This window comes from Ooceraea biroi, chromosome 6, assembly GCF_003672135.1.
Source record: "Ooceraea biroi isolate clonal line C1 chromosome 6, Obir_v5.4, whole genome shotgun sequence".
Taxonomy (NCBI): Eukaryota; Metazoa; Arthropoda; class Insecta; order Hymenoptera; family Formicidae; genus Ooceraea; species Ooceraea biroi.
Window position 1 is genome coordinate 9,435,890 of NC_039511.1, and position 24,201 is coordinate 9,460,090.

Here is a 24,201-nt window from a genome sequence, read left to right on the forward strand (position 1 = left end):
CTCACGGCAACCGCGCGGCAGACTGACGACGCGTCGTCGCCGCCGTGTGCCGGCAACGCAGCCGGCGCGATCCCGTATTTAGTTCGCTATCGCCCGGCTGCTCGCACGTTCGTACGTACTTTGGCACGCACACTCGTGTGATCTGATCGCGTTCGCGAGTACAACCGCACTCTCGTCGTTCACATCCCGTCGCCCTCGTGGAGTGCGTCGCGTGTCTCTCGCGGCCGCGACATTGGATTCGCAACTTGGGATCTTCGGCAATGGCCGCGGCCATGGACCGTAATTATTATGACGGCTTTCGCACGTTTTCCTGGCTCGCGGATCTCGTCGGGTTGCCGATCGATCAGGTGAGAAACCCGCGGACGCCGCCGACAGGACAGGGAGGACGACGCAGCGGCAGCGGCGCTTCCGCGTGCCGTTGTCCTCTGGCAGAATTCCCAGGGCGGCAACAGGAGATATCGATCGCCGGGGGATCTCTCCGTCGACCGCGCGCTCGTTCCCCCGTGCTGGCCGGTGCACCGCGCGATCAGATAGCTCATTTGCAGTTTGCACGGTCAACCTCCGCCTCGCTTGGTCGTGAGACGAAAGACCTGACCGCGCTTCAATTTACTTGTCAGTCGTGCTGAAATCTGAAATTAGCGACGAGTGCAATGATACGATGAAAAGAATAAGCAGGATAAAGATCAGTCGTTCGGGTACATTATAGATGATAGCGTTTCAAAAAGTAAACAGTCATTGTGGCGTGATGCAATTCTGATTAGCTGCATAGAACGGCGTGATTGTAATATTATCTCTTCATAATCAGATGCGTCCATTTGAATAATCAGTATCGTAACATGTTTATGGACTGCCAAGTGTTTTGTATGCAGATATGTAACTGTGAAATCAAAGTCATCGTTACAAGAAGAAAAGAATTAAAAATTATGTTTTATACTTATAATTTAATTGCAATTTTCGTATATAGACATAAAATTGGCCGTAAGCCGTGAGCGTAATTTGTATGTAAGGCGCGTGACAAGATAATTGTACGGTAATTGAACGATCTCTCTCGTAGTCACGCTCTCGTTCTGTCATGATTCCTCGATAGCCCTACTGATTTGAATAATCAATTGATCCTGTTAGATTCAACGAGCTGAAAACGATAAATTCTCCACAGCCTCGGATCTCGTGTCAATTTAATTATTAATCAAATTAAAGATTACATCGCGCGATGTCCTTACGTAACGCCGATGAGAAGCGCAAGGCTTTGTGCAACGGACGTTTTTTTAACCGCTAGGTGCGATATATTGTGAAGTCGCGCCACGAATATGAAGTAATCACAGTGACGCAAACTTCAGGAACGGAGGACGTTCGTTCACAATGTATCGACTCGTGCAGTAATACGAGTCGAGCTCCGTTTTAGGATATCGTTGAACACTAGTTAGCAAGAGAAGTCTCCCGTTTGCAGGCAACCTGCAATTGTCATTTGCATATCTTTACCTACAATTCTCTCTTCTCTAATATCTTTTTTTTATTAGACTTTCCGACACACGCATTGCTCGATGCCATCAGAACGATCGACCTCAGAAAAGCTCCTATAAAAATATGAAAAAATAATTTAAATTATATTTTCGTGGAAGAAAAATCTGGATTTGCCAATTTTTATTTATTATTTATCTTTTTCGTGTTGACATTGCCTCACAGAACTCGGTGCTAATGAAAAAGTGTTATCGGAGAAATCAGAATTGTTAATAAAATTGTAAAATATCAGTAGGTGTTATCACTGCGATATATTTTGATGACAATAAATTTTCCGTGCACTTTATTTCTATATTTGAAAGGTTTATTCTCCAATTCGACACATGTTTTTGAGTACGTGACAAAGACAAACGATAAAGACCTATTTTTAAAGAACGCAGCATGTGGTGTTTCTTACACTCAACATATGATTGGTTCATTCCTCTATATGTTGTGCGAATAAATTTTTCACAGTCGCGTCGTATATATTTAAGAAGGATTACAGGGTGGGATTGCGGCGCGCAAGTCACTACATTGTTTGTTGCTCGGGACTATTCACGCTATCAATGACACATGCTACAGATATAGCCAACAAATCATTATTGCAAGATCGATACATATTACGACTTATCTATCTATAACGTTGTAAACATCGTTTCGAGTTGGAGCGAAGATAGATCACAAAAAGAATAAGAACATAAATACGTTCAGCCGATGAAAAATACATTCAGACAATAAAAAAAAAGAGATGGATTGGCTTTATGACGAAGCTATTATTATTTTCCTGTTTCAATCTCGCCAATGGAAGTTCACCTTGGACAAACTGCATACTTCGATACTGACCGCGCCCTCAAACTAGCGGTTTGGGCTTGTCGAAAGCGATCGACCCAAACGATATGTTCGATCTTCGTCGAAACGAGGCATTATAAAAGAAATCGCGGTATTAATATTTCTCGCGGTCGTTGTTTACCTTGATATCTTAATGCTTAAAGCTTATCAATTTAAGAAGAAGTAAACTCGAAGCTGTCATAAAAAAGATATGATAAATTCAATTCACAAATACGCAACGAAAATTGCGGACGTTTGTTTACTTGATAATCCTTCTAAGATGCGTTTATCGAGTTTTCTTCGCATATGTACGAAGCAGATATAAAGCACGTGCAGAAGATACGCAAAAAAAATAATTATGATTAGTATGATAAAAATAATTACACTAATAATAAATATCGATAAGAAATAATTTCTGAAAATAACAATTTTATTTCAGATAATTGCAATGTTATCTTACGAATTATGAAATTTTACTGATAGGCACGAAAGGGATAATCAAGATTGATGAAAGTTAAGAATTATATAAAGTTTACAATCCTGTGTAAAAGGGATCACGTGTTGTAATCTCAAAGAAACGGATTTTTAAGGCATATTACCACTTAGCGGCGCAAGTACCTCGTTCATGTCGTAATTTAAGGACGCAAGGGGCTTAAACTCGTCACTGATAGAATTCGAACAGACGCAACAGGTAATGAAGAGGTTTATATCGCTGCAGCTTTTACGAACCGCCGCGCTTCGCCGAAGACGGAGAAGGCCGCAAGAATGGGTTTAGCAGTTACGTTATTTTCTTACCGGTAAAACGGTAGTAATCGCACCGTCATAACAAACTCGTTAACAAGCGGCCGAGTTTTTTCCACGAGGTGCTGTTGCACCTCGGAGAATGATCCGACATGCGCGCGAGAACGCTGTTCATTTTGCCTGTTTACTATTTTTAGCGAGAAACCTTTATCTCTACTCCCTCCACTGCCTCCCTGCGTAACACGCCATCGTAGCAGAACGGGATGCGATCAGCTGTTCGAATAAACATGTCGATTAAGCAGCAATTAAAGATAAAGAGAGTAGAGGATGTAATAAAGGAGGGATATAAAATAGCACGCGAGATAGAACGGTTCTTTTTATTGTGATCGTAAAAGAAAAATAGCGGAAGAAGGTTTATTTTTCGTAAACGTGAAACGCCGAGAAATGCAGCGTTGTTTATGCACTTTTATGCACTTACGAATTTACTACAAGTAGAAGTGCAGACGTTGACGAAGATCTGTATTCATTAGTATGGCCATGTTCATGCGGCATTCAGTGGCAATTTTGCTTCATCTAGTATTTTCTTATCTCGTTTCTTTCTTATTATAACTTCTTTTTTTATAACTTGTTTTTTAATTTTCAAGACTTCTGGATGTAATTCCTTTTACATTATTTATTATATTTGATTATATAAACTTTATTTACCAATTCAAAACTGCGCATAATGCAACTGAAAATTAATATATTTAGTTTTGCAAATAACTCGGTTTATTGTCAATCGTATGAAACTTCTTTTTACATTATTTATTATATTTGGTTATATAAACTTTATTTATCAATTCAAAACTGCATGATGCAACTGAAAATTAATAATGAGTTTCAATATAAGGGAAGGATGATGTATTTAGTTTTGCAAATAACTCGGTTTATTGTCAATTGTATAAAACAACGGAAATATCTAGCTCAATGTAACATGTCGAGAACGACAGTTACCGTTGACAGAGATCAATGAACTCGTCGCTCAGTTATCTGCGTGTGTTTTGATGTAGAATGAATCTGGAACCCTCGAGGATCTATATTAGACGTGCACCGTTAGGATTCATATAAAAAGAACTTGACACTTCTCTGAAACTGTCAACCTTTTTATGACGATTCTGGAAAAATGATAAGCGGTTCTTAATGCAAGTACGTGCACCGTTGCGCTCACATCCGTGCCTCGTTAGCGTCTCACATCCGAAACATATAATTTGACGCCATGAAGATTTCCCTTTATGATGAATTTGATTTATATCTTGATATTATTGTTATATTTAGCTTGAAATATATGTATCTATTAAACATAAGATAAAAAATTAAATTAGGTTCTAAATTATATCAATTATCCACATTGTAAATTGATATAATTCCATAAAACAAAATTTTATATAAATAGATGTGCGGAGACTCATGACGAAAGTACTTAATAAAACCGTCTCTTTTGTACAGCTAAATTTCGTCTTGACGCAATTCACTGCGCTTATACTAGCCGGATTATTAAGAACGTCTTTGAGGTCCATCATCGCTACTCCAGCTGCCAGACATGTTTATGGTCTCACTATTGGCCTTGCACTTGGATATTTTTGTTTTGGCAGGTAAAGCTGTGTTCTCTCTCTATCCTGTAGAAATAGCGTAAGAATTTTAATGCATAAAAATTATAGCTTTTGATGCAAAATAGTTGTGACAAAATACTAAACATTGAACTATTCGAAAAAGTTTTACTTTAGGCTTCTATAATTTTCTCAAAAAAAGAATTGTTCTATTAAACACAAACACAGATTACAATTAAATTAGTTATATATTCTAACATGTAACATTCTTTGGAATTCTATGAAATCTTTACATTTATTCAATATAATGATAAATAGTTCTAATGATTCCGTTTCGAAATATTTATGTAATTAAAAACCGATCTTTTCAATTCAAGTACTTTGCATCGCGTTACTGAATGTTAGTCATAAGTTAACAGGAAAGCTTGACACGTTCAGTTCTCATTGTCTTTTCTAGACAAGCGATTCATCTTGCTGGTCTTCCCGCACTGTGTTATGTAGCGATGCGCACGCAAAGTCCTCGCAGTATGCAGAGGTAAGACGAATGTAAATATACGCTTCGATATGTATTTTGATTTAAAAATTCATAAACTTAAGTAATATATAATTAATGTTCATGAATCATTAATTAATATGATTAATGGTTACTAGAAATAAACCGCAAGCGCGAAATAAGCATTTTCCGATAATCAAAGGTCGAACAGTCAATCTCGAGCATTTTATCGAGAATGGATAAGAAGTTTTCACACATAATAAATTTTAAAAAAGTGCAAGTCACACACACATTATCATTTTTTCTGATTTCTTTTTTTTCTTCAGCAAGAATGCTGATTGCATTTGTCACCAAACAATTTTACTGATAGAGTGTATCGCATACTTTGCATGATAATTTCTATTTACGGTGCAACGTATATGCACTTGTACGTTTGTATGCACTTATTATCGGATTAACCATGTTTGACCTCGTGTTGATTGCACCACTAATGACGATACCGCTCGAACTTGACTCTCGTCTATTTGAACATGTTTCAGGGTCGTCTTCGTAATAGCGCTGATCTACTTATCGTTCATTCACTTTCACCGACAGATCTACGATTATGGCTCGTACACGCTCGATATCACCGGTACGTTCAACTCACGATTTCGCTCGATTTAATCGGTTCACTTCATTGTTTTCACTTGGAGAAAAAAGAAACTCTCGAGGAAAATTGACTCATTTCGCAGACCATAATTTCACATAAGGTTTGTTCTTTTTCGCTGCACTTCTGAGTGAAGGAACGTACACTCTGACTTCTTGCACTGCTTCAGAAGTGCAGCGAAAAAGGACAAACCTATAGTAATCACTATGAAGTGGATAAAATTATTTAATTAAATTCTTATATAAAAGCAGAGTGCGCAGTAAAAGTTGCAGGCTAGAAAAAAGCTTATTACACGCAGGTAAACATGTTCGAAACATGTTCAGTAATTTCAATATTGATATTGAATATTTAATAATGATGAATAATATTGAATATTATTTATATTTATTTAGTAACTCTAATAAAAAAATACTTGAAGTTTTTGTTTAATTATAAGCTACGCGTGTTACGTTCTGTGCGCATGTAAAATCTATCTTCCCATTTTACGATCTTGCTGGCACAACTAAAACGTACCGTGTTACTGAAATGGTAAGAAATATCTTCGCGATGTTGTCACTTCTTTCTGGCTGCACGATGACGTAAGTCTCGGTCTCAAATGCAGCGCGTTTATTTGTTTGGATAAACTCTCGAGCACATAAGTGCAATTTCCGATATCAATTTTGCCCACTTAAACGTGCCCACTAGTTTTTATCGATCGCTGCTATATAAGTATACTTTCGTATGCTTTCGCTCGTTTTATAAATTGGATCGCGTTCAGCATCATGTTCAGCACCGGTGTACGGTATCGACTGTTGAGTGTCTATTATGCGCCGCTATTGTGCACGCGCCAATGCGCTTCATTTACAAATGTTTCGGTGGTACCGCGATAAGTTCCATTATATTATGCTTACACGTATGTGCGTTGCTTTTGTAATACGCGCGGACGTATTCTTTCAGGTCCTCTCATGGTCATAACGCAGAAAGTAACTAGTTTAGCGTACAGCGTTCACGATGGGCTTACACGGCGCGCGGAGGAGCTAACACCGATGCAACGTCATCAGGCTGTGCAGTGAGTGCTCTTTAAATGGGCCTCGTACGCGCGACGTTATTTATATCCAGGATAAAAAAAAATGTCAAGATGTAAAAATCATACAAGGGTGATAACTGCTTCTTAATTATCGATCAAACGCCGCGAACCGAGAACGTGATAAATAGATCCTTAACTTTTATCGTTCAATGATAATTTACTCCAATGGGTAATCTCTTGCTGCTTTAATTTTACAGGAAGATGCCAACTATTTTGGAATACTTTAGCTATATTTTCCACTTTCAAGCCCTAATGGCGGGACCAGTGATATTTTATCGCGATTACATCGACTTTATACACGGGCAACACATACCTGGCACAAGAACCGTAAGAATATTGTGGTTTTGTTACAATAAAAGATAATTGTAGGGCTTAAGCCGAGGATTGTATCAAGAATTTGTTCAGTAGATTGGAACTCCATTTAATGTGAATATATTAATTAATTAACAATTAATTACATTAATGACTGCTTGTTTTTAGGGCTTGTACGACAGCCGGAAGAAAGAGATTGTTCTGGAGCCATCGCCAACGTGGGTCGTCGTAAAGAAAGTCGCAGCGAGTTTAACGTGCGCCCTCATATTCATCACATTCATCCCGGCCTTCCCGATACAGCAGCTAAAAGGTACATTGAAATTCTTCATATTACTATTTGGCTGATGCGTCTGTCTCTGAGATTATCGTTTCTCTTTCAGAGAAGGAATTCCTCGAAGACACAAGTATGCTCTACAAGATATGGTACTTGATGCTGACAACCATGCTCGCGCGTTTCAAGTACTATCACGCCTGGTTGTTCGCCGATGCCATATGCAACAATTCCGGCCTCGGGTTCAGCGGCTACGACGAGCGTGGCAATCCACTCTGGGACGCAGTGTCCAACGTCGACGTTTACAAGTTTGAGGTACTTAACATTTTTTCGAGGCACTATCGACAGGAAAAATGAGGCAGCCCGACTTCTCTCGTTGCTATCAACAGAGCTTGCGTTTATCTACAGTTGTTTCCTCACGGCTTACCGTTTGATCGATTTTCAGACCTCGCTTAATCTTAGGGAGGCCATCGAGAGCTGGAACAAAGGCACAAATTTGTGGCTGCGATTAGTCATGCACGAGCGGGCTGGTCGTAACAAGGTGCTATACACGTACGCCCTCTCCGCTGTCTGGCACGGTTTTTATCCCGGCTATTATCTCACGTTCGTGAGCGGAGCGTTCTTCACATTTGCGGCACGTTCGGTTAGTATACCTGATACAGTATCCTCCTCTTGCGACAACAGAATTGCGAATGAGCCGGATCATTCATTGATCCTCACGCTTCAGGTTCGTCGTTACGTCCGGCCGTTGTTCTTGGAGTCGCAACGGAAGAAAACGTTTTACGACATACTGACGTTTATCGTGACGAGACTCGTGATGGCCTATATGACGTTTAGTTTTATACTGCTGGAATTCGTGCCGAGCATCAAAGTGTACCTGTAAGTAATAAGGAAATTGTTAGGAAATTGTTATCCTCGATGCCGAAGGATCACATTCAAATTTATCGAAGGATACTTGTTGAAATGTGTCTGTTATTAATGCACTTGTCTCTGTCGCTAGGTATTTGTACCTGCTTCCGCATTTGTTGGGTTTGGTCGCGTTATTACTTCCACCGCGTCTGGGGTTATCGCGAAAGACGCACAGCTCGCCAGCCGCGAGCACCGAGACTGATCACTCTGAGGCGGTCAGCAACGGAAATGCGCACAGAATGATGTAGTCTTCTAATCCGCGACATTACGAAAGACAGATATTTTTTATATATATATGGATGTTTTTAATATATATTATATAAATGTAAAAAAAGTGTACAATGTACAATATTTCTTGTTACAACGCATTACAAGTGTGAAAGTCTATCAATAATGTGCGACCGTATGCACATTTCGTTCATGTAAAACTACACTACACGAAACACGAAACTAACATGTCGTTTTTTATATGTGGCAAATCAGGAATTTTATAATTCGCCTAAATATATGGCCGTTTTATCTACGTTCTGTCGCTCTTATTTCTACGTACCAGCGGCATGCGTAACTAATATATCTACGAACACGAAGGGATTAAGTCGAAGCTCTATGCAAAGCCAGCCTCCCAAGATGACGACCAACTATCAAAATTGTTCATCTAAGTAAAGGTTTAAGTGATGATATTAATAATATTATTGGAGCATCATCCGAGCGGCTGTTATTCCGCCTGTACTGTTCAAATGTAATTACTGACCACGACGCGTCTACTAAATGGCTTTGCGCGCACAGCTTTATTCGATCGCCGCCTAATGGAATATCATGTTTGTAATCGGGTAAAGAGAAGCACCGAGACTGTCAGCATGCACCCGAAGCCATATTGCGCGAACAACAGCGAGCGAACGCGTCCGACGCGGCCGTCAGCCGGTCAGTTGGTTGTTTCGTACGGTGCCCTTAACGGCGGAAGAATACAGCGCGTGGAAATCATCTCGCGGGGATCCAAAAGAGCATGGTAAAATTAATTACCAAATGTGAACAATGTTAGGATTATATTGTAATTTGTATTTAGTCGAAGATACGAAAATTGCTACTAAAATACTGCCAGTATTTGCCAGTGTGTGAAGACTGATTGATGATTATTAAATTCTAGAAGGCGCACTTATCGTTAAAAAAAAAGTAGAGGCGTTTTTCTATGTGAGACTGTAAAGAAAAAACACAATAAACTATTTTATCGTTTTGTAAGAAAGATTTATTAGATATAGGAAAAGGAAATAAAATATTGTGGCAAAATTATGGTAACGTACGATTGGATGATTTAAAATAATTAAAAATACACACGTAACATCTTCGTTATACACGTTGTAGATACTTAGAAATACAATTTTGAAATGAGGTTCCAGGTGCTCACGACAGTTTGTTTAATGTAATTTATGCGGACTGGAGACTGATTTCTATAAATAATTTCTTTAATAAAAATTATATAGCCGAAACATCTTCGTGATACCTCGTGTGTGATGATCCTGCGAAGCGAATCCGATACGTGCGAAATCAATGATTTGCAGAAACTCTTTACTTTGGTGAAGGTGGCTTACGCTATGCTGATAATCATCCTATTGCTGATGATGTGGGCGTCCGTGGCACGAATGCACGAGCTGCCGGTCCAATATCCGCCGTGTTTCTTCAATCCACTTTGCACCTGCTCGAAAGCCATACCGGATCTCGGCATAGTGGCGTGTTACAATGTACCAATGCCGCGGATACCGCAACCGATTAATTCGTCCAAGGTGTTTATGCTGCAATTGGAGAACAACGGACTTAGGTTTCTCCAACCGCAATATCTTATCAACACCGGTACGCTGTCGAAGACAAGAGAATAAATGATGAAGTGAAATATGGGAGGCTGCATATAAAATTTTGTTTAATTTCATTATCTTTCTACATTGTTTTTATTAAGATTTATTAAGAAATCAATTCTTTAAACAATAGAAAAGTGCTTATTTAAAATATATACGCAAATCTTTTATTTCATGAAAGAGATATAAGAACACAGTTTTGAAAATATCCTTTTAGTTAACTACTTAAAATGTGAATTTTTAAAAATATGTTTTCAATTGCAAAAAATCATTTCATTTTCTAATAAATTCAAAAGTTTTGCTAAAATGATTCATGTCGTTGTCATCCATTTTAGGTCTCTATAAACTACAGATCAGACATAATCCTCTGGCGGACATACCAGACGAAGCCTTTCTAGGCCTCGAAAGATCATTATGGGAGCTTGACTTATCTTACAATCAACTAGCAAATGTACCGAGCAGATCGTTTAGACATTTGCAAAAATTGCGACTTCTCGAGCTCACAGGTACTCGTTATTCGTTTTTAGCAATCAATTAATTACTAAATTAAATTCGAAGGAGCGGTCTAATAATTCTTGTAAATTAGAGATTTTTATTGACGTTTGTCTGTAATAATGATAGCCATAACAACTTTTTAATATTTGTTTTACAATTTTAACAATTACATGTAATTATGAATGTGCATGACACTTTGCCGTAACATCTGTGCAGGCAACAAGATATCTCGCGTCGCACCAGAGAACTGGCGTGGCCTGGAAAACTCTCTGCAGACTCTGCGTCTGGGTCGCAATGCTATCGAGAAACTGCCGGCCGACGCTTTCGTCGGTCTCACGTACCTGGAGGTCCTTGATCTTCGGGAGAACAGCTTGAAGGAGATCGATTCGTCGGTGTTCAGGGACGGGATGGCTCACTTGACGCATCTCTACCTGAACGATAATCAGCTGACGTATGTGCCGTATGCCCAACTGTCCCTGCTCAAACGTATGAAGGTCCTCGATCTCAGTTACAACAGGATATCGAGGATGCTGCAGGCACTGCAAGAGCCGGAGATCAGAAGTATACAGATGTCCCTGGATGTGTTGCAACTCGACCACAATCAGATTGAGAGCCTCGCGCCCGGTGATTTCGAGCACTTCTTTAAAGTCAACCGCACGTATCTCAGCGGCAATCCTTTGACGATAATCGAGGTACGAGGGTGAATGAAAAATTAATAAATCGTATGCAACTGAAATATATATATTAATTAATAGTAATAATTTATAATGATACGTTGAATATATTTGCGCGACTAAAGGAGGGCGCATTTAGAAATTCGCGCATTCGCGAACTGTACTTGGACGACTGCGATCTGCTGGAGATCGACTCTGCCAACTTGGCTGGCTTGGAATCGTCGCTCGAGTTGTTGGACGTCTCGGGAAACAATCTAACTACGCTTCCCCATCGTCTCTTCCAAGAGTTCGACTTTCTGCGTACGCTCATCTTCCGCGAGAATCGTATCGACACGTTTTCGCCGAGTGAGTGAGACGCGTTTTTTATTTCCGCAATAAGCCAATGAATCGGGCACTCCGTGCTTTCTCGCAATCCATGCTTTCAGCCGAGGTGTTCAACGGCTTCCAGTATTCCTTGTACCACTTGGATCTCAGCGGCAAGCAAAATGGCATAATTTCTCTTCAAGATCTACGGCAGATGAGAAATCTGCGCTCCCTCTCGATCTCCCGAATGCCGCAGGCGACTCTATCGGCGAACGATTTCCTAGAATTCGGCATGGACATTAAAGAGCTGCGAATAGTCCATAGTAATCTGAACGCCATCAAGAGCCACACTTTTATGCACGTTCGTGGGATCAAGTATCTCGACTTTTCCGAAAATTCAATATCGACGATAGACGACGAGGCTTTCTCAGAGGTAAAGATATTTTTTGCTTTCCAAAACCACAAGAATTCTGCGCTCGTTATAACTTTGAATAATAATTACACGCGTGTGAGGTCAAATTAAGAGGATTTTTGTAAGATTCGATTTTAAGATTAAATATTTAATCTATATATATATATATATATATATATATATATATATATATATATACAGGGTGGCCCATTTTAATTTATACAGTCGATTTTTTAAAAAACTAAAAAAGATACGAAAAAATGTTTCAGACAGACATGTCACGATTTCAAGGGGGACATAAGATGATACCATTGGTTTGACCTTGAATAGTCGTTTGAAGGTCACGTGAAGATCACCTTCAATTTCTTAAATTGAAACCCCAACTTTTTATTGCAGATTCTTATTCTCCATCGAAAAGTAAGTAACTTTTGTCTGAAACATTTTTCCGAAAAATGTCATCTTATGTCCTTAAAATGATCTTCAAGATGAGTTTTGAGGACATTTTAAGGACATAAGATGACATTTTTCGGAAAAATGTTTCAGACAAAAGTTACTTACTTTTCGATGGAGAATAAGAATCTGCAATAAAAAGTTGGGGTTTCAATTTAAGAAATTGAAGGTGATCTTCACGTGACCTTCAAACGACTATTCAAGGTCAAACCAATGGTATCATCTTATGTCCCCCTCGAAATCGTGACATGTCTGTCTGAAACATTTTTTCGTATCTCTTTTAGTTTTTTAAAAAATCGACTGTATAAATTAAAATGGGCCACCCTGTGTGTGTGTGTGTTTGTGTGTGTGTATATATACAGGGTGTCCCGGGTTTTAACCGACAAACTGTGGGAGCATATTCTACTAGTGGAAATAAGAAAAAATTCTTATATCGAGTTTGCTTAGAAATGCTTTATTACAAAGTTATAAACCAATATTGAAAAGAAATATGAGATAAGTAACAACGGAACATAGTGTAGAATTTGGAAGGTCGAAGATGTTTATGTTACGTGTATTCACATGTATTCATGTTCACTATGTTGAAACGATTCAGTATGATTGTTACTTTCACAACAGTAGCTGTTAGATTTCAATCGTCGTGTGAACTAGCAATTACTATCAGAATGCCAAAAGTGTTTTCAAATGAGGAATACACTGATATTCATTTCGTGTACGGATTCTGTGACGGAAATGCACGAGCTGCCGTACGAGAGTATCAACGTAGATTTCTTAACAGGAGAGTACCAGATAGATTTAAAGCAACGAATTACTAATTCAGTTACTGAGATGCAACAAAATTTTCAGGAATGTTGTACTGTAACAAATTCTGTACTACGTCAATGTCTAGCTTGTATCGATGTGCAAGGACAACATTTTGAAATGCGTCACTAAATCATTGCGTACATAATTTTTATTTTTGTGAAAAAAATCCGTTGTTACTTATCTCATATTTCTTTTCAATATTGGTTTATAACTTTGTAATAAAGCATTTCTAAGCAAACTCGATATAAGAATTTTTTCTTATTTCCACTAGTAGAATATGCTCCCGCAGTTTGTCGGTTAAAACCCGGGACACCCTGTATATAAGCCAAATACCACTCACTGACTCATCAACGTGCAGCCCGAACCACTGCACATATCGACTTGAAATTTTAAGGGTATATTCCTACTATCACGTAGGTGCTCACTAAGGGAGGGTTTTCCGAAATTCCACCCCTAACGGGTGAGAAGGGGTAAAATGTGTTTTTATTTAATTCTACACATAAATATCGCGGGCGAAGCCGGGACGGGGGATGCTAGTATTTAATAAAGATAAATAATACGAGAATTAGAGAATTTAAAATAACGCTTTACAAATTTTTAAAACCTTGCGCATAGGTGGGACATTCTCTGTTGACGCTAAGAATATCTCACGGTCTCTCCTCCTCGATTTCCGAGATGCCGAACCGATCGTTTAAATCGTTAACGAATCTGCAGCATCTCGACTTCAGCAATAACAAGATTCGCTCCCTACCGGCTACGTCGTTTCACTTCCTGAAGAGGATCAAGCGCATTGAGCTTGAGGATAATGAGATCAACGATATCCCAAAAGGTACTTTTCAGGTAAGCTGCCCGTTTCTACGATACGCGCGCGCGCACGTACGTGTATACATGACGTGTGTAAATGTCCTACATTCTATTGTACGTGATAAAGAAATCGTTCCATTCATAGGGCGACATCCATTCGACACTGGAAGAGATCAACTTCGCGTTCAATCAAGTAAAAAGTCTGCAGACCCACACGTTCGTCGATCTGTCGGTCTTAATGACGATCAATCTGGAGGACAACACTATTGAGAGGATCGAGAGGCGGGCTTTCATGAATATGAAACGGCTTAAGTACATCAACTTGCGCGGCAACAAGATTAGGGACATCACCGATGAAGCCTTTCAGGTAATACCAGATGTATGCGTGATTCTCGGCAGACGTACAACACGTGCTAAAAAGCATCCGATAGATGTGCGCTTTTAATTCAAACTCAAATTCTACAGACTTGGAATCGATGATTTCCTAGCAAGATTTATATGATTATTGCACGACAAAAATGTTTTATCCATCAGGAATAAAAATTAACTGAACGATTTAGTCTTCGTCAGGCCAAACTTAAAATTAACGTAAAATAAAAACTGTTTAATATTATTATAATATTTATTATTATTATAATATTTATTATTATTATAATATTTATTTACTATAAGTTTTAATATTATTACCGTTTTAGAATCTGCCGGATCTCGAGTTCCTCGATCTCGCGTACAACAAACTCAATGAATTCGATTTCGCTTCTTTTGACCAAGTGGGCACGCTCTCTTCATTCAGAGTCAACGTTAGCCATAACGAGATTTCACGATTGTGGATAAACAGCTCCACGTTTACTCCTTCACCTATCAGTGAGTTCATTAAACTCGATAAATGCGATCTGTCAGAGATATCAATTTTAATTTAAAAAAAATGAAAATTATGAAAAAATAGAACACATTGCTACTCGCTTTTTTATTTATTTACTATTGAATATATTAATATTGCTTATCGATCTTTTTAATTCTTTTAATTGCAACTTCTTCAAGTTGGCGGCAACGTGCACTCCAACATCAAAATTCTAGACCTGAGTCACAACAATATCTCCGACATTATGAGGTATTACTTCAAGCCGGTCGAGTACTCGATCACTCATCTGTACATGTCGAGCAATCAGCTGAGAAACCTCACTCACGGTGTCTTTGGTAACATGCCACACTTGCAGTGGCTCGACTTGAGGCATAACGAACTCACGGAGATGGATTTCGATTGCTTCAAAAACACAAAGAACTTGCAGGTGTTACTTCTCTCCTGGAACGAGGTCATGGACATTCCGGTGGAGGCTCTGAGACCCTTGAAGAAGCTACGTATTGTAGATCTGTCTCACAATAAGCTGAGGACCCTGCCGGACAACGTGTTCACTGACTCCAACATAGAGAGCCTCGATCTGTCGCACAATCAGTTCACAAGGCTGCCCATGAAGAGCATGTCCGCCTCTGCCGCCATGAGTCTAGACAACTTGGACATGTCCTGGAACGCCCTGTCAGGCATCCATAATACTGATGCGATATTCAAACTCGGGGTAGGCTCGCATTCTATTTCCTTCAGTCATTCCATTAAACCAATTCTTATATTTTATTATTATTAATATTTATATATTTTTCTACAGAGTCTCGTGTGGCTAGATTTATCGTACAATCGACTCGTTCGACTGGACGAGGGCGTATTTTCCGATTTACCGCATTTGGCACATCTCGACTTGAGCCACAACAAGCAACTCATCCTAGAATCGCGCGGAAGAACGTTCTACGGCCTGGAAGACACGCTCCTCTCCCTCAGCTTGAGCAACATTTCCCTCCTGAGCGTAAGCACTTTATCGGCAAGAGGTATGCAGAGCACAAGACGTAATTGATAATATAGGTTCCAGAACTGCCCCTGAGACGATTGCGGAGCTTGTATCTGGCGCATAACGAACTGGCGTCGATACCCGCGGAGATGTCTTCGAATCTGACGTCTCTTCATTATCTCGATTTGAGTTTCAACGATTTAACAGTCGTGCCGTTGATAACTCACACCTTACCAGAACTGAAGATCTTCAATCTCGCGGACAATCCCATTACCGCCGTCACGAATACGAGCTTCCTCGGCCTGGTGGACACCCTCGAGGAGCTGGACATACGAAGACTCACTCTATCAGTCTTCGAGGTAACTCCTTGTTCGCGGTTTCATGAAATTGTCAAGTTTCCTCACGGACAACAATCGCATTTTCGCAGGCAGGTGCGCTCTGCAAAGCCATCAAACTCCGCAAGTTGCACATCACCGCGTATAACGGCGTGAAGAACTTCAACTTTCCAAATATTCTGAAATATAATCATGGCCTGAAGCATTTGCTCATTGACGTGAGTATGAATGAATTTTGTGAGACGAGAGCCACTAATCTAGTGATTTTGTTAAATCACTTAATATTAATAATTAATTGAACTCGAGCGTGGATATTGCAGGTGCAGAACGATACCAATCTAGAGACGGAGATGAGGGGAAATTTGCCATACAAATTGTACAACATCACGCTAACCGGTAGAGCGCTGAAAAACGTGCACACAGAAATATTGCGTGTAAGTTTTTGCTTTTTTTTTCACAGCTGCATCTTTTCATAAAACCTGTCAGACCAAAATTAATCATACTAATATAATAAAGAGGTAAAGTTTGTTCCATTGTTCGGGGTAATCTCAGAAACTACTAAATCGATTTGAAAAATTCTTTCACTGGTGGATAGCTTAGATCTTCCTGAATAACATAGACTATGTGCAATCGTCTTGCAACTTTTAAAAATGTGCGCGTCGCAAAAAAATACGTTCTTTATGCTTTATATTTTCCAAATATACCGAGCGCGCGAGGAACAAGCGCCAGCTAGTTAATTATAACTAGATTGATCAAAGTGCATCAACTTTGATTTCCAGGGCGTGCGCAATCCCCGCCTTCACTTCGGCTTGTACAACACCAGCGTGATGAACGTGCCGCGAGACGTGTTTAACAATGCGCAGCGAGTGCGGAACGTAACCGTGGAAGTTCGCCACGGCGGTACGCGGACACTGCATAATCCATCGTCCGGTTACAAACCGGGAGTGCCGGGCAAGCGGTTCCTCATGAAGCTTCGATTAGCGGGCAGCCATTTGAGTTGCGACTGCGATATCGGGTAACGATCAACGTGATAGAAAACTAAAATATTTATGATCGCCTTCTTAGCATTTCGTTAATTCGTGCTCGATTTTTTTATCGCGTGCAGGTGGATCGAAGCGTGGCAGAGGAAGCATAGACAGTATCAGGAAGATCGGTGCACCTCTTACGACGAATTCAATAATTTCGAGCGCGAAGACGGCGACGAGTTCAATTGCTGGGACAACGGCTGGGACGACGATCTCCGGGAGACGTTCTGCTCGGATAAAAATAACATGTCGCTGTCGAACGCGTTGAAAATCGAACTGGAATGCGGATGGGGCGCAGCGAGTCGTATCGTCCTACCGAACACCCTCGCTCTTCTGCTGTTCCCGATCGCTCTAGCTGTCGTTTATTGAGTGTCTCGCTCAGGCGACTTCTCCATCATCGTCCATCGAATGTTTCGAATCAACTGACGAATTTTTTCGTACCGAATCGTTATTTAACATTCGATTATCGTGCTCGTTTATATTTGAGCCAATCGAGAGTAACGCGCTTGAAATTAAACGACTGGAAGGGATCGATATAGCGTCGTCACGGCTTTATTTGCCAAGTTATTTTTTAATTGCGAATCTCAGTCGCGCATCGCGAATTTCGTCGCGATGCCGACCGCCATTTGAACGATCGGCAGAACGAGAAAGCCAAGGATGAACACGAGGCAAATGTACACGCTGAGCAACTGCACGAGGAGTATCGCGGATTTGATTATCGTTTGCTGAACGCCCTCGGTCCTGCGTATGTTGATCGTTTTGTCCAACACGAATCTCAGCACGAAGGAAAACATCTGAAACTCATGTGTTTTTGAGAGACGCGCTTGTTATCTCGGGTTGTTTGTCAAGGGAGAATCTCAAAGCGCGTTGTGCAGTCACCTGAATAACGGGGGCGACATTTACAAAGATGTACATCAAAGCCCAGAGAGATCGTGCGGTAGCTTGAGCCATTACTGTGATCAAGGCGGCGTAGGAATATTCGGTACGCGGTGTACCGCAGGATTCCTGATAATTAGCTAAATATTCTCGGCAACTCAAGAGGATGCTTCGCCTCGCTCTTCCCTCCCGGGGCTCGTCCTCAAGAACACTCTCTGCGATATTGTAACAGAAAACAATTACTTGTGCTCTTGACTCGAGGCACTATTTAGAAGAAGCATGATTGGATGTGTTTCGTTGAGTCATATTGTATGTATTTATTGTTATCGATATACGAGTTTTAATTGACGCGACGTGCAACGTAATATTTCTCTCAGTTAGAAATTTATATAAAAATTAAATTGTCAAAGTAGAAATTCATATAAAAATTAAATTATCAAATTAGAAATTTATATAAAAATTAAATTATCAAATTAGAAATTCATATAAAAATTAAATTATCAAATTGGAAATTTATATAAAAATTAATTATCAAATTAAAAATTTATATAAAAATTAAATGATCAAAAATTGCATTGTCGACAATTACATCACCGATAAAAAAATCAATCATTTCATCAAAGTATAATATTGATATAATATCGAAAGCGGTCGAATGATTAATAAAATAATTTTAAAGAATTTATGTATGTTATTAGTTATTACTCGTAAAATTATGATTGAGTATTTACCTCGCGCATTGCTTGAGTTTTTAAAATACGCACGATTATTGATAGAAAGACTGTAGGGCTTTTTATATTTGTATAAAGTAGAATATCCGAGTGATTCAATTGTACTGCTCTCGGATGATGGCGTATCGTATCTCCCGACGTCCGAAGTTTCTCGCGTCTCGTTCGACGTGCTAATCGCGCCAATTGATTGAAAGGACGAACTCGCATCTATCGCAGATTCATCCTCTTTGTCGGAGCAGCGGGACTCACTTGGAACCTAGACAATGATTCGTGTTATTTATTTCCTATTATCGTGCGTGAAAAATTTCCGAGAACCAGCTGTTCTTTTCTCGCTTTACTTTTCTAGGCGAGTCCAAATAATCTGCCCTTTGAAACTCATGTTCGAGTAGAGCGGCATGAAAGATGCCATTCAATTTGGATGCGGAAGACGTAGCTCCGATGCCTCGCTTTCTGTCGACGCGCATACTGATGATGATGACGATTTACGAGGAAATTATTTGCAACATTTAAATTCGCAAGATTTAAATATGGAGAACACTGTACGTTGCAACGCAGCACGAAAATAATTTATCTAGCTTGATGGACATTAATTTTTCCCGAAGCTTGGACGTAGCGTGCCGTTATGACAAGCGTGAAGTTACCGCGGATCTTCTCGGTCGCATTAATTACACTTTCTGCAATTAATCGTTAAACAGTTTCAATTAATGCGAAGAATAATTTTAATCGACGCGCGAATAGGTGCATTATGGGTTGGACGTTCACACCGCTTCACATTCATGGAAACGGCTCGTGCAACTACGAACGTGGTTCATGCGAAGCAGCCGGCATCGACAAGATGGCGGCGCGCTGTGCGCGACCCATTTGCGAACGTACGCGAGCGAGGTGATCGCTATCAGTGAAGGCAGGCGCTGCTCGATAAGCCGGGCGTGAACGCAGGAAACATCAAGCACGCAGCCGAAATGTCAAGGAACGACGGCAGGAAGGATACGTCGGCGTCGGCGTTTCGCAAAATCGATGTGGACCAGTATAGCGACAACAATTTCAAAGAGGAGGACGCCGACGGTGGCGTAGGCGTGCCCACCGGCCCGGACGAAAACGAAATTTTGACACTTCTTAGCCAATATCCTTTTTCAAAACGCTCGCGTACCCTCGTAGACGCCTCGTTTTTCCGCAGCCTCGACCCCGAGTATTTTCCTTAACGATTTCTTTAAGGGTAAGAACGCGGAGGCGCTAATATCGGTATTAAAATCGGCACCGTTGGAGTGCAAAAACCAACAGATCAAGGTAACCTCAAAAGTGTACAATATTTTCCATCGCTCTGTAACGGCTCACCTTTTACTGTATCATCATCGTAGCGTGATGTGCCATTTATAGCTTCTTAAGTGAAGTTGTTTCGAATTTAGACGAATAATTTCTTACGTCGAGATTGTGGTTTAGATTGAAAAATCTACCAATTAATCATGTTCGAGTTTAATTGCTTTTGAATACGTGAATTTATCAATTTATTAGGGCTTTCCAGTTGCTAAATGATTCATTAGGAAATGACTTGGTAGGATATAGAACCAAGGATCGAGAATTTGTCGAGATCCATGGGCGGTTGATTAGTTAACAATGAAGATTTTGTTGCTCTTATATTAATTTGTTACATTATAGAATTTATGGACAATATGAAGAATTACTTGAAAGTTTTAATATAAATATCATGAAACTCTGTAGTTTATTGTGACTTATCGTTTATCTTGAATGCAATTTTATAATATTATTTTATGTAGACAAGCAAATGGATATCTTTATATCTGTTTACAGGACAGTGCTCGGAACTTGACGCAAAAGGTGCTGCTGAGTATAAAGTCAAATCAAATGGACGATTGCTTAGCACAATTAGATCGTGACCTAGTGGACGTTTTAATGAAGTACATTTATCGAGGTTTCGAGATCCCGACGGAAGGTAGCAGTAGTCACTTGTTAATCTGGCATGAAAAGGTCTTCAACATAAGCGGCGCCGGCTGCATCGTCCGCGTATTCTCCGACAGCAAGCGGGCTTGAAGTTTTGTACATTTTGCAGTAACGCGTTCATTGCGGTAATTACCATTGATTCTTACTGTTATTCATCGTCATTGTTAATGCGATGGGGATGTAGATAGGCAAGCATTTCGCGTTTTCCACACAAATGGGGGAATACAACAAGTTTGTGTACATTTGTTATCAATAAAGTAATTTTTATTTCTTGTACATACTTGGAGAAATCATTCCTACTATCTTCCGCCGCCGCGTCCCTCGCTCTAAAGAGTATAAATGAAGAGACGATTGTCAACAAAAACATTTTAACAGGACAGCATCCATCTTTGCTTTTTCTCTTTGCTTTACGCCCAAACGAGGAACACGAATTTATTAATCGGCATCACTCTCGACTATTTTATTCCAATCAGGCGTTTTACACTCTTTAGAGTCGTAAGAAGAATAAAAAGGGCTACATATATACGTACGACCGTAACTTTTATATAACAACAATAAAGTCATTCTCATTCCGAACATTTCCTTCTACGCACTATTACAGTTACAATGAGAATTGACGATTAATATGACATTCGAATTGGCACAAAATAAAAGTGTATATATATATATATATATATATAAATTTTTGGATAATATACCAACATTCTTTATTATTTTGTATATATATCTATATCTATATGTAACAAAAACTATAGTGCAATCGGTTAACATGATGGAAACGTAAATCCTTTACACCGGATGATATTTAAGTCCTATTTCCTTGCTTGTATAATAGAATATGTGGGATTAAGATGTTACGCAAAATCGTAATAATTGTGAATAATCTGACTGTTTTTGTGACATATATTATCACACGCAAATTTCTCTGGAGAAATTCATTGGGAAATTGTCTTTTACTCACATTTGTCCTTCACTGTAAGCATTATCATATTCGTTTGGTGTATCAGGTACAGCGCACTCACGAACACTGCGTTTGCTCTGCAAAAAAAAGGAGCTAACGTCAGTAGACAGTAAAAATCCTTTATAAATCCCTTGCAAATCGATCTCAATCTCGAGGTTTTTGTAACAGATTTTTCTTGATGTCAAAGCGCGCGCGCGAGATCGATTTTTAAAAAAGAAAGAAGTTTAAATTTAAAGATTGGCCGAAAAATTTGTACACTTACTGTCCCTCCTTGAAATATTCCTTTAACGTGTTGCTGAACCTTTTGCTATATTTCACGAATTCCCTCTTACGTTGATCCAGAGCCTGTTTACCAGCCGAGCCGGGTATGAATCCAGTAACTTCGTTCACTGCGTCCAACAGTTTCTTTATTGCACTCGCAATTTCTCTGAAAAAATAGAATCGAAATAAGATGTCTTTATAAAAGCGTAAATTCATAAACGCCAACGTTACGCATACTTGATTGTTTCGAGGAAAGTCTTCCTGTCAGTGATCTCGTCGGGGATCCTGCTAAGTATTCTTTTTAGGGAGGTTGATTTACGATTCAGTTCTTGGAAAGCGTCTTCCGAACGTGCTGAACGATACTCAACGACTGCAATCAGAGGCAAGATGCATCGATACGCCTCAAATGGTCGAAACGAGTGAGATCAATGCAATAAACGTCAACAAATAATATTCTTTCCGCGGATACGCGTTAATCTCACCATCGTAATCAGAAGCGGCACCCTGTAGCCGTAAAACGCTCTCGTTCATATCAAGATTGAGCTCCGCTCTGCGTATTATGCCCATGATGAGGTCATGCGTGATGCCAGGATGCGAGCTCTCCGCTTTTGAGAGAGCCGCTCGCAAGGTTTGCGCTGCCATGACATTCTGTCTCTCCAACTGCGGAAATTCAACAGGTTCAAACGTCGAATGACGGGTGTCTTAGCGACGTCAAGCGAGATAAAGCTAATGCGCCAAAAATAATGTACCTATTCACGCATACAAAATTGACACAGAGTTGCACGTCACGAACGAGAAAAAATCAAAGTAAAAAGCAACGCACGATGTAACGATGTGTGAAAACGAGAAAAGAAATACCTTGGTTAATATCGGTCGTAATATGACAGGCAGGACCAGTGATGTAACTGGGGTCTCATCGCCCATTGTCATCGTTCACGGCGTGTGTTGTCGCTCGAGACGCTGGAAATACGATTGGCGCGAGTCGAAACGGCACGCAGGGAGTCGTACGCGCTTCGCGACCACCGCGGTGGATTGTTTACGTGCGAGTGGCTCGACGGCACACCAGCATACTTTTCCTATGACAGCTGTCACACAATCGCCCGAGCTAGACCACGGAAACGAGGTTACCCGGCGCTGCCAACATTAGCTAAACCCGTATCGGTCGAAAGTGGTCGGCCTGCTGGTCGCGTTGCGAGTTCAAACGCCAGCGAGTTTATTTACTGTTACTTCCGCACGTCGCGTCGGCGAAATTCGCGTAACTCGAGCGGGAAAGGTCACTTGCCCACCCGTTTTTCATGAATTCACACCGACAGGCGCGATGTCATTTTTCTCGACACGCGTACGTAAGGCTGCGGCAGTATCAGAAGTAAGATTTCTTTGATCGTTCTTGTTGAGTTGTTTCCGTTATTTTGATGATTGTCATCTCAATACGTACGCTCTCCTTTATCGCTCTAGATGCCATCTTTCACACGGTTTCTCTCGAACAATCGACGACGGAATTTATTGTATCGCGAGCCATTACTCACGAGAAAAAATGCTAAACGTATGTGCTTGTCGTCTTTAATTTCATTCGTACTGCCGCTCTCGTATCTATAACGATGTTGGCTTAATCTTTTGTCTATATATATTGTCCATACGGTGCGTCATATTTGATATGCTTATACGAGGAGTTTTACATATTTCAAATGAGACATATCCAAAAAAATTTGGAAAATCGTAGACAGGCAAAAGAATGAGATGAAATGGAAGAAGCGAGTGAAACGCGTAATTTCGAGAATCGCAATCATTTTCGATAATCGGCAATTTCACAGTGCAAACATCGACATGGCAGTGAAAAGATACGCCGAAATACGCCTCGTTAATTATCAATAATATTAGAATAATATTAATAATATTGGGTTGGCCAAAAAGTAATTGCGTTTTTTTTATATAAATAAAAGGCGAATTTTTCATGGGAAACAAAAACTTTATTAAACAATATATTGTCCATTTTGTTTGATTATCTTTTGCCATTTTTCAGGCAACTTCATGATTCCGCGCTCAAAAAAGTTCTTATCTTTTCCAGCAAAAAACAATTCCA

General features: G+C 39.9%; 5 protein-coding genes across 8 annotated transcripts; 3 read left to right on the top strand and 2 right to left on the bottom strand.

Moving 5' to 3' along the window:
• Positions 1–28: 28 nt before the first annotated feature.
• Positions 29–8,872, top strand: LOC105276763 (membrane-bound O-acyltransferase domain-containing protein 2). 2 transcript variants are annotated; one of them, XM_011334642.3, is made up of 11 exons: positions 29–347; positions 4,552–4,697; positions 5,110–5,187; positions 5,685–5,776; positions 6,728–6,839; positions 7,055–7,184; positions 7,338–7,479; positions 7,550–7,755; positions 7,886–8,083; positions 8,168–8,319; positions 8,441–8,872. In XM_011334642.3, the coding sequence occupies exons 1-11, from the start codon at positions 261–263 to the stop codon at positions 8,595–8,597; spliced, it is 1,500 nt and encodes a 499-aa protein (XP_011332944.1). In that variant the 5' UTR covers positions 29–260; the 3' UTR covers positions 8,598–8,872. The 2 variants fall into 2 exon arrangements, with proteins under 2 accessions (XP_011332944.1, XP_011332945.1); XM_011334643.3 differs by lacking the exon at positions 29–347 and adding an exon at positions 3,740–4,251 and having other exon boundaries at positions 8,441–8,597.
• An 880-nt stretch (positions 8,873–9,752) lies between these two features.
• On the top strand, positions 9,753–17,872 carry LOC105276762 (chaoptin). Its single transcript, XM_011334641.2, has 15 exons — positions 9,753–10,194; positions 10,532–10,702; positions 10,908–11,383; positions 11,491–11,710; positions 11,791–12,101; positions 13,950–14,174; positions 14,284–14,505; positions 14,834–15,002; positions 15,180–15,712; positions 15,800–15,994; positions 16,051–16,335; positions 16,404–16,529; positions 16,632–16,745; positions 17,091–17,326; positions 17,417–17,872. Exons 1-15 carry the CDS (start codon positions 9,858–9,860, stop codon positions 17,703–17,705), a joined length of 3,909 nt encoding a protein of 1,302 aa, XP_011332943.1. The 5' UTR covers positions 9,753–9,857; the 3' UTR covers positions 17,706–17,872.
• Positions 16,472–23,260, bottom strand: LOC105276758 (programmed cell death protein 10). Of its 3 annotated transcripts, none has more exons than XM_020030809.2 (6): positions 22,980–23,260; positions 22,604–22,781; positions 22,359–22,491; positions 22,123–22,287; positions 21,861–21,937; positions 16,472–16,490 (listed from the first exon to the last, which is right to left on the bottom strand). In XM_020030809.2, coding segments are annotated over exons 1-6 (627 nt in total). In that variant the 5' UTR covers positions 23,052–23,260; the 3' UTR covers positions 16,472–16,488. The 3 variants fall into 3 exon arrangements, with proteins under 3 accessions (XP_019886368.1, XP_011332940.1, XP_011332939.1); XM_011334638.3 differs by lacking the exon at positions 16,472–16,490 and adding an exon at positions 21,146–21,225; XM_011334637.3 differs by lacking the exon at positions 16,472–16,490 and having other exon boundaries at positions 21,149–21,937; positions 22,980–23,259.
• LOC105276761 lies at positions 17,871–19,422 on the bottom strand. The gene is made up of 4 exons (XM_011334640.3): positions 19,282–19,422; positions 18,944–19,199; positions 18,216–18,427; positions 17,871–18,130 (listed from the first exon to the last, which is right to left on the bottom strand). The coding sequence occupies exons 1-4, from the start codon at positions 19,405–19,407 to the stop codon at positions 17,921–17,923; spliced, it is 804 nt and encodes a 267-aa protein (XP_011332942.2). The 5' UTR covers positions 19,408–19,422; the 3' UTR covers positions 17,871–17,920.
• LOC105276759 (actin-related protein 2/3 complex subunit 5-C) lies at positions 19,858–21,173 on the top strand. The gene is made up of 3 exons (XM_011334639.3): positions 19,858–20,063; positions 20,155–20,227; positions 20,750–21,173. Exons 1-3 carry the CDS (start codon positions 19,903–19,905, stop codon positions 20,987–20,989), a joined length of 474 nt encoding a protein of 157 aa, XP_011332941.1. The 5' UTR covers positions 19,858–19,902; the 3' UTR covers positions 20,990–21,173.
• Positions 23,261–24,201: the final 941 nt, after the last annotated feature.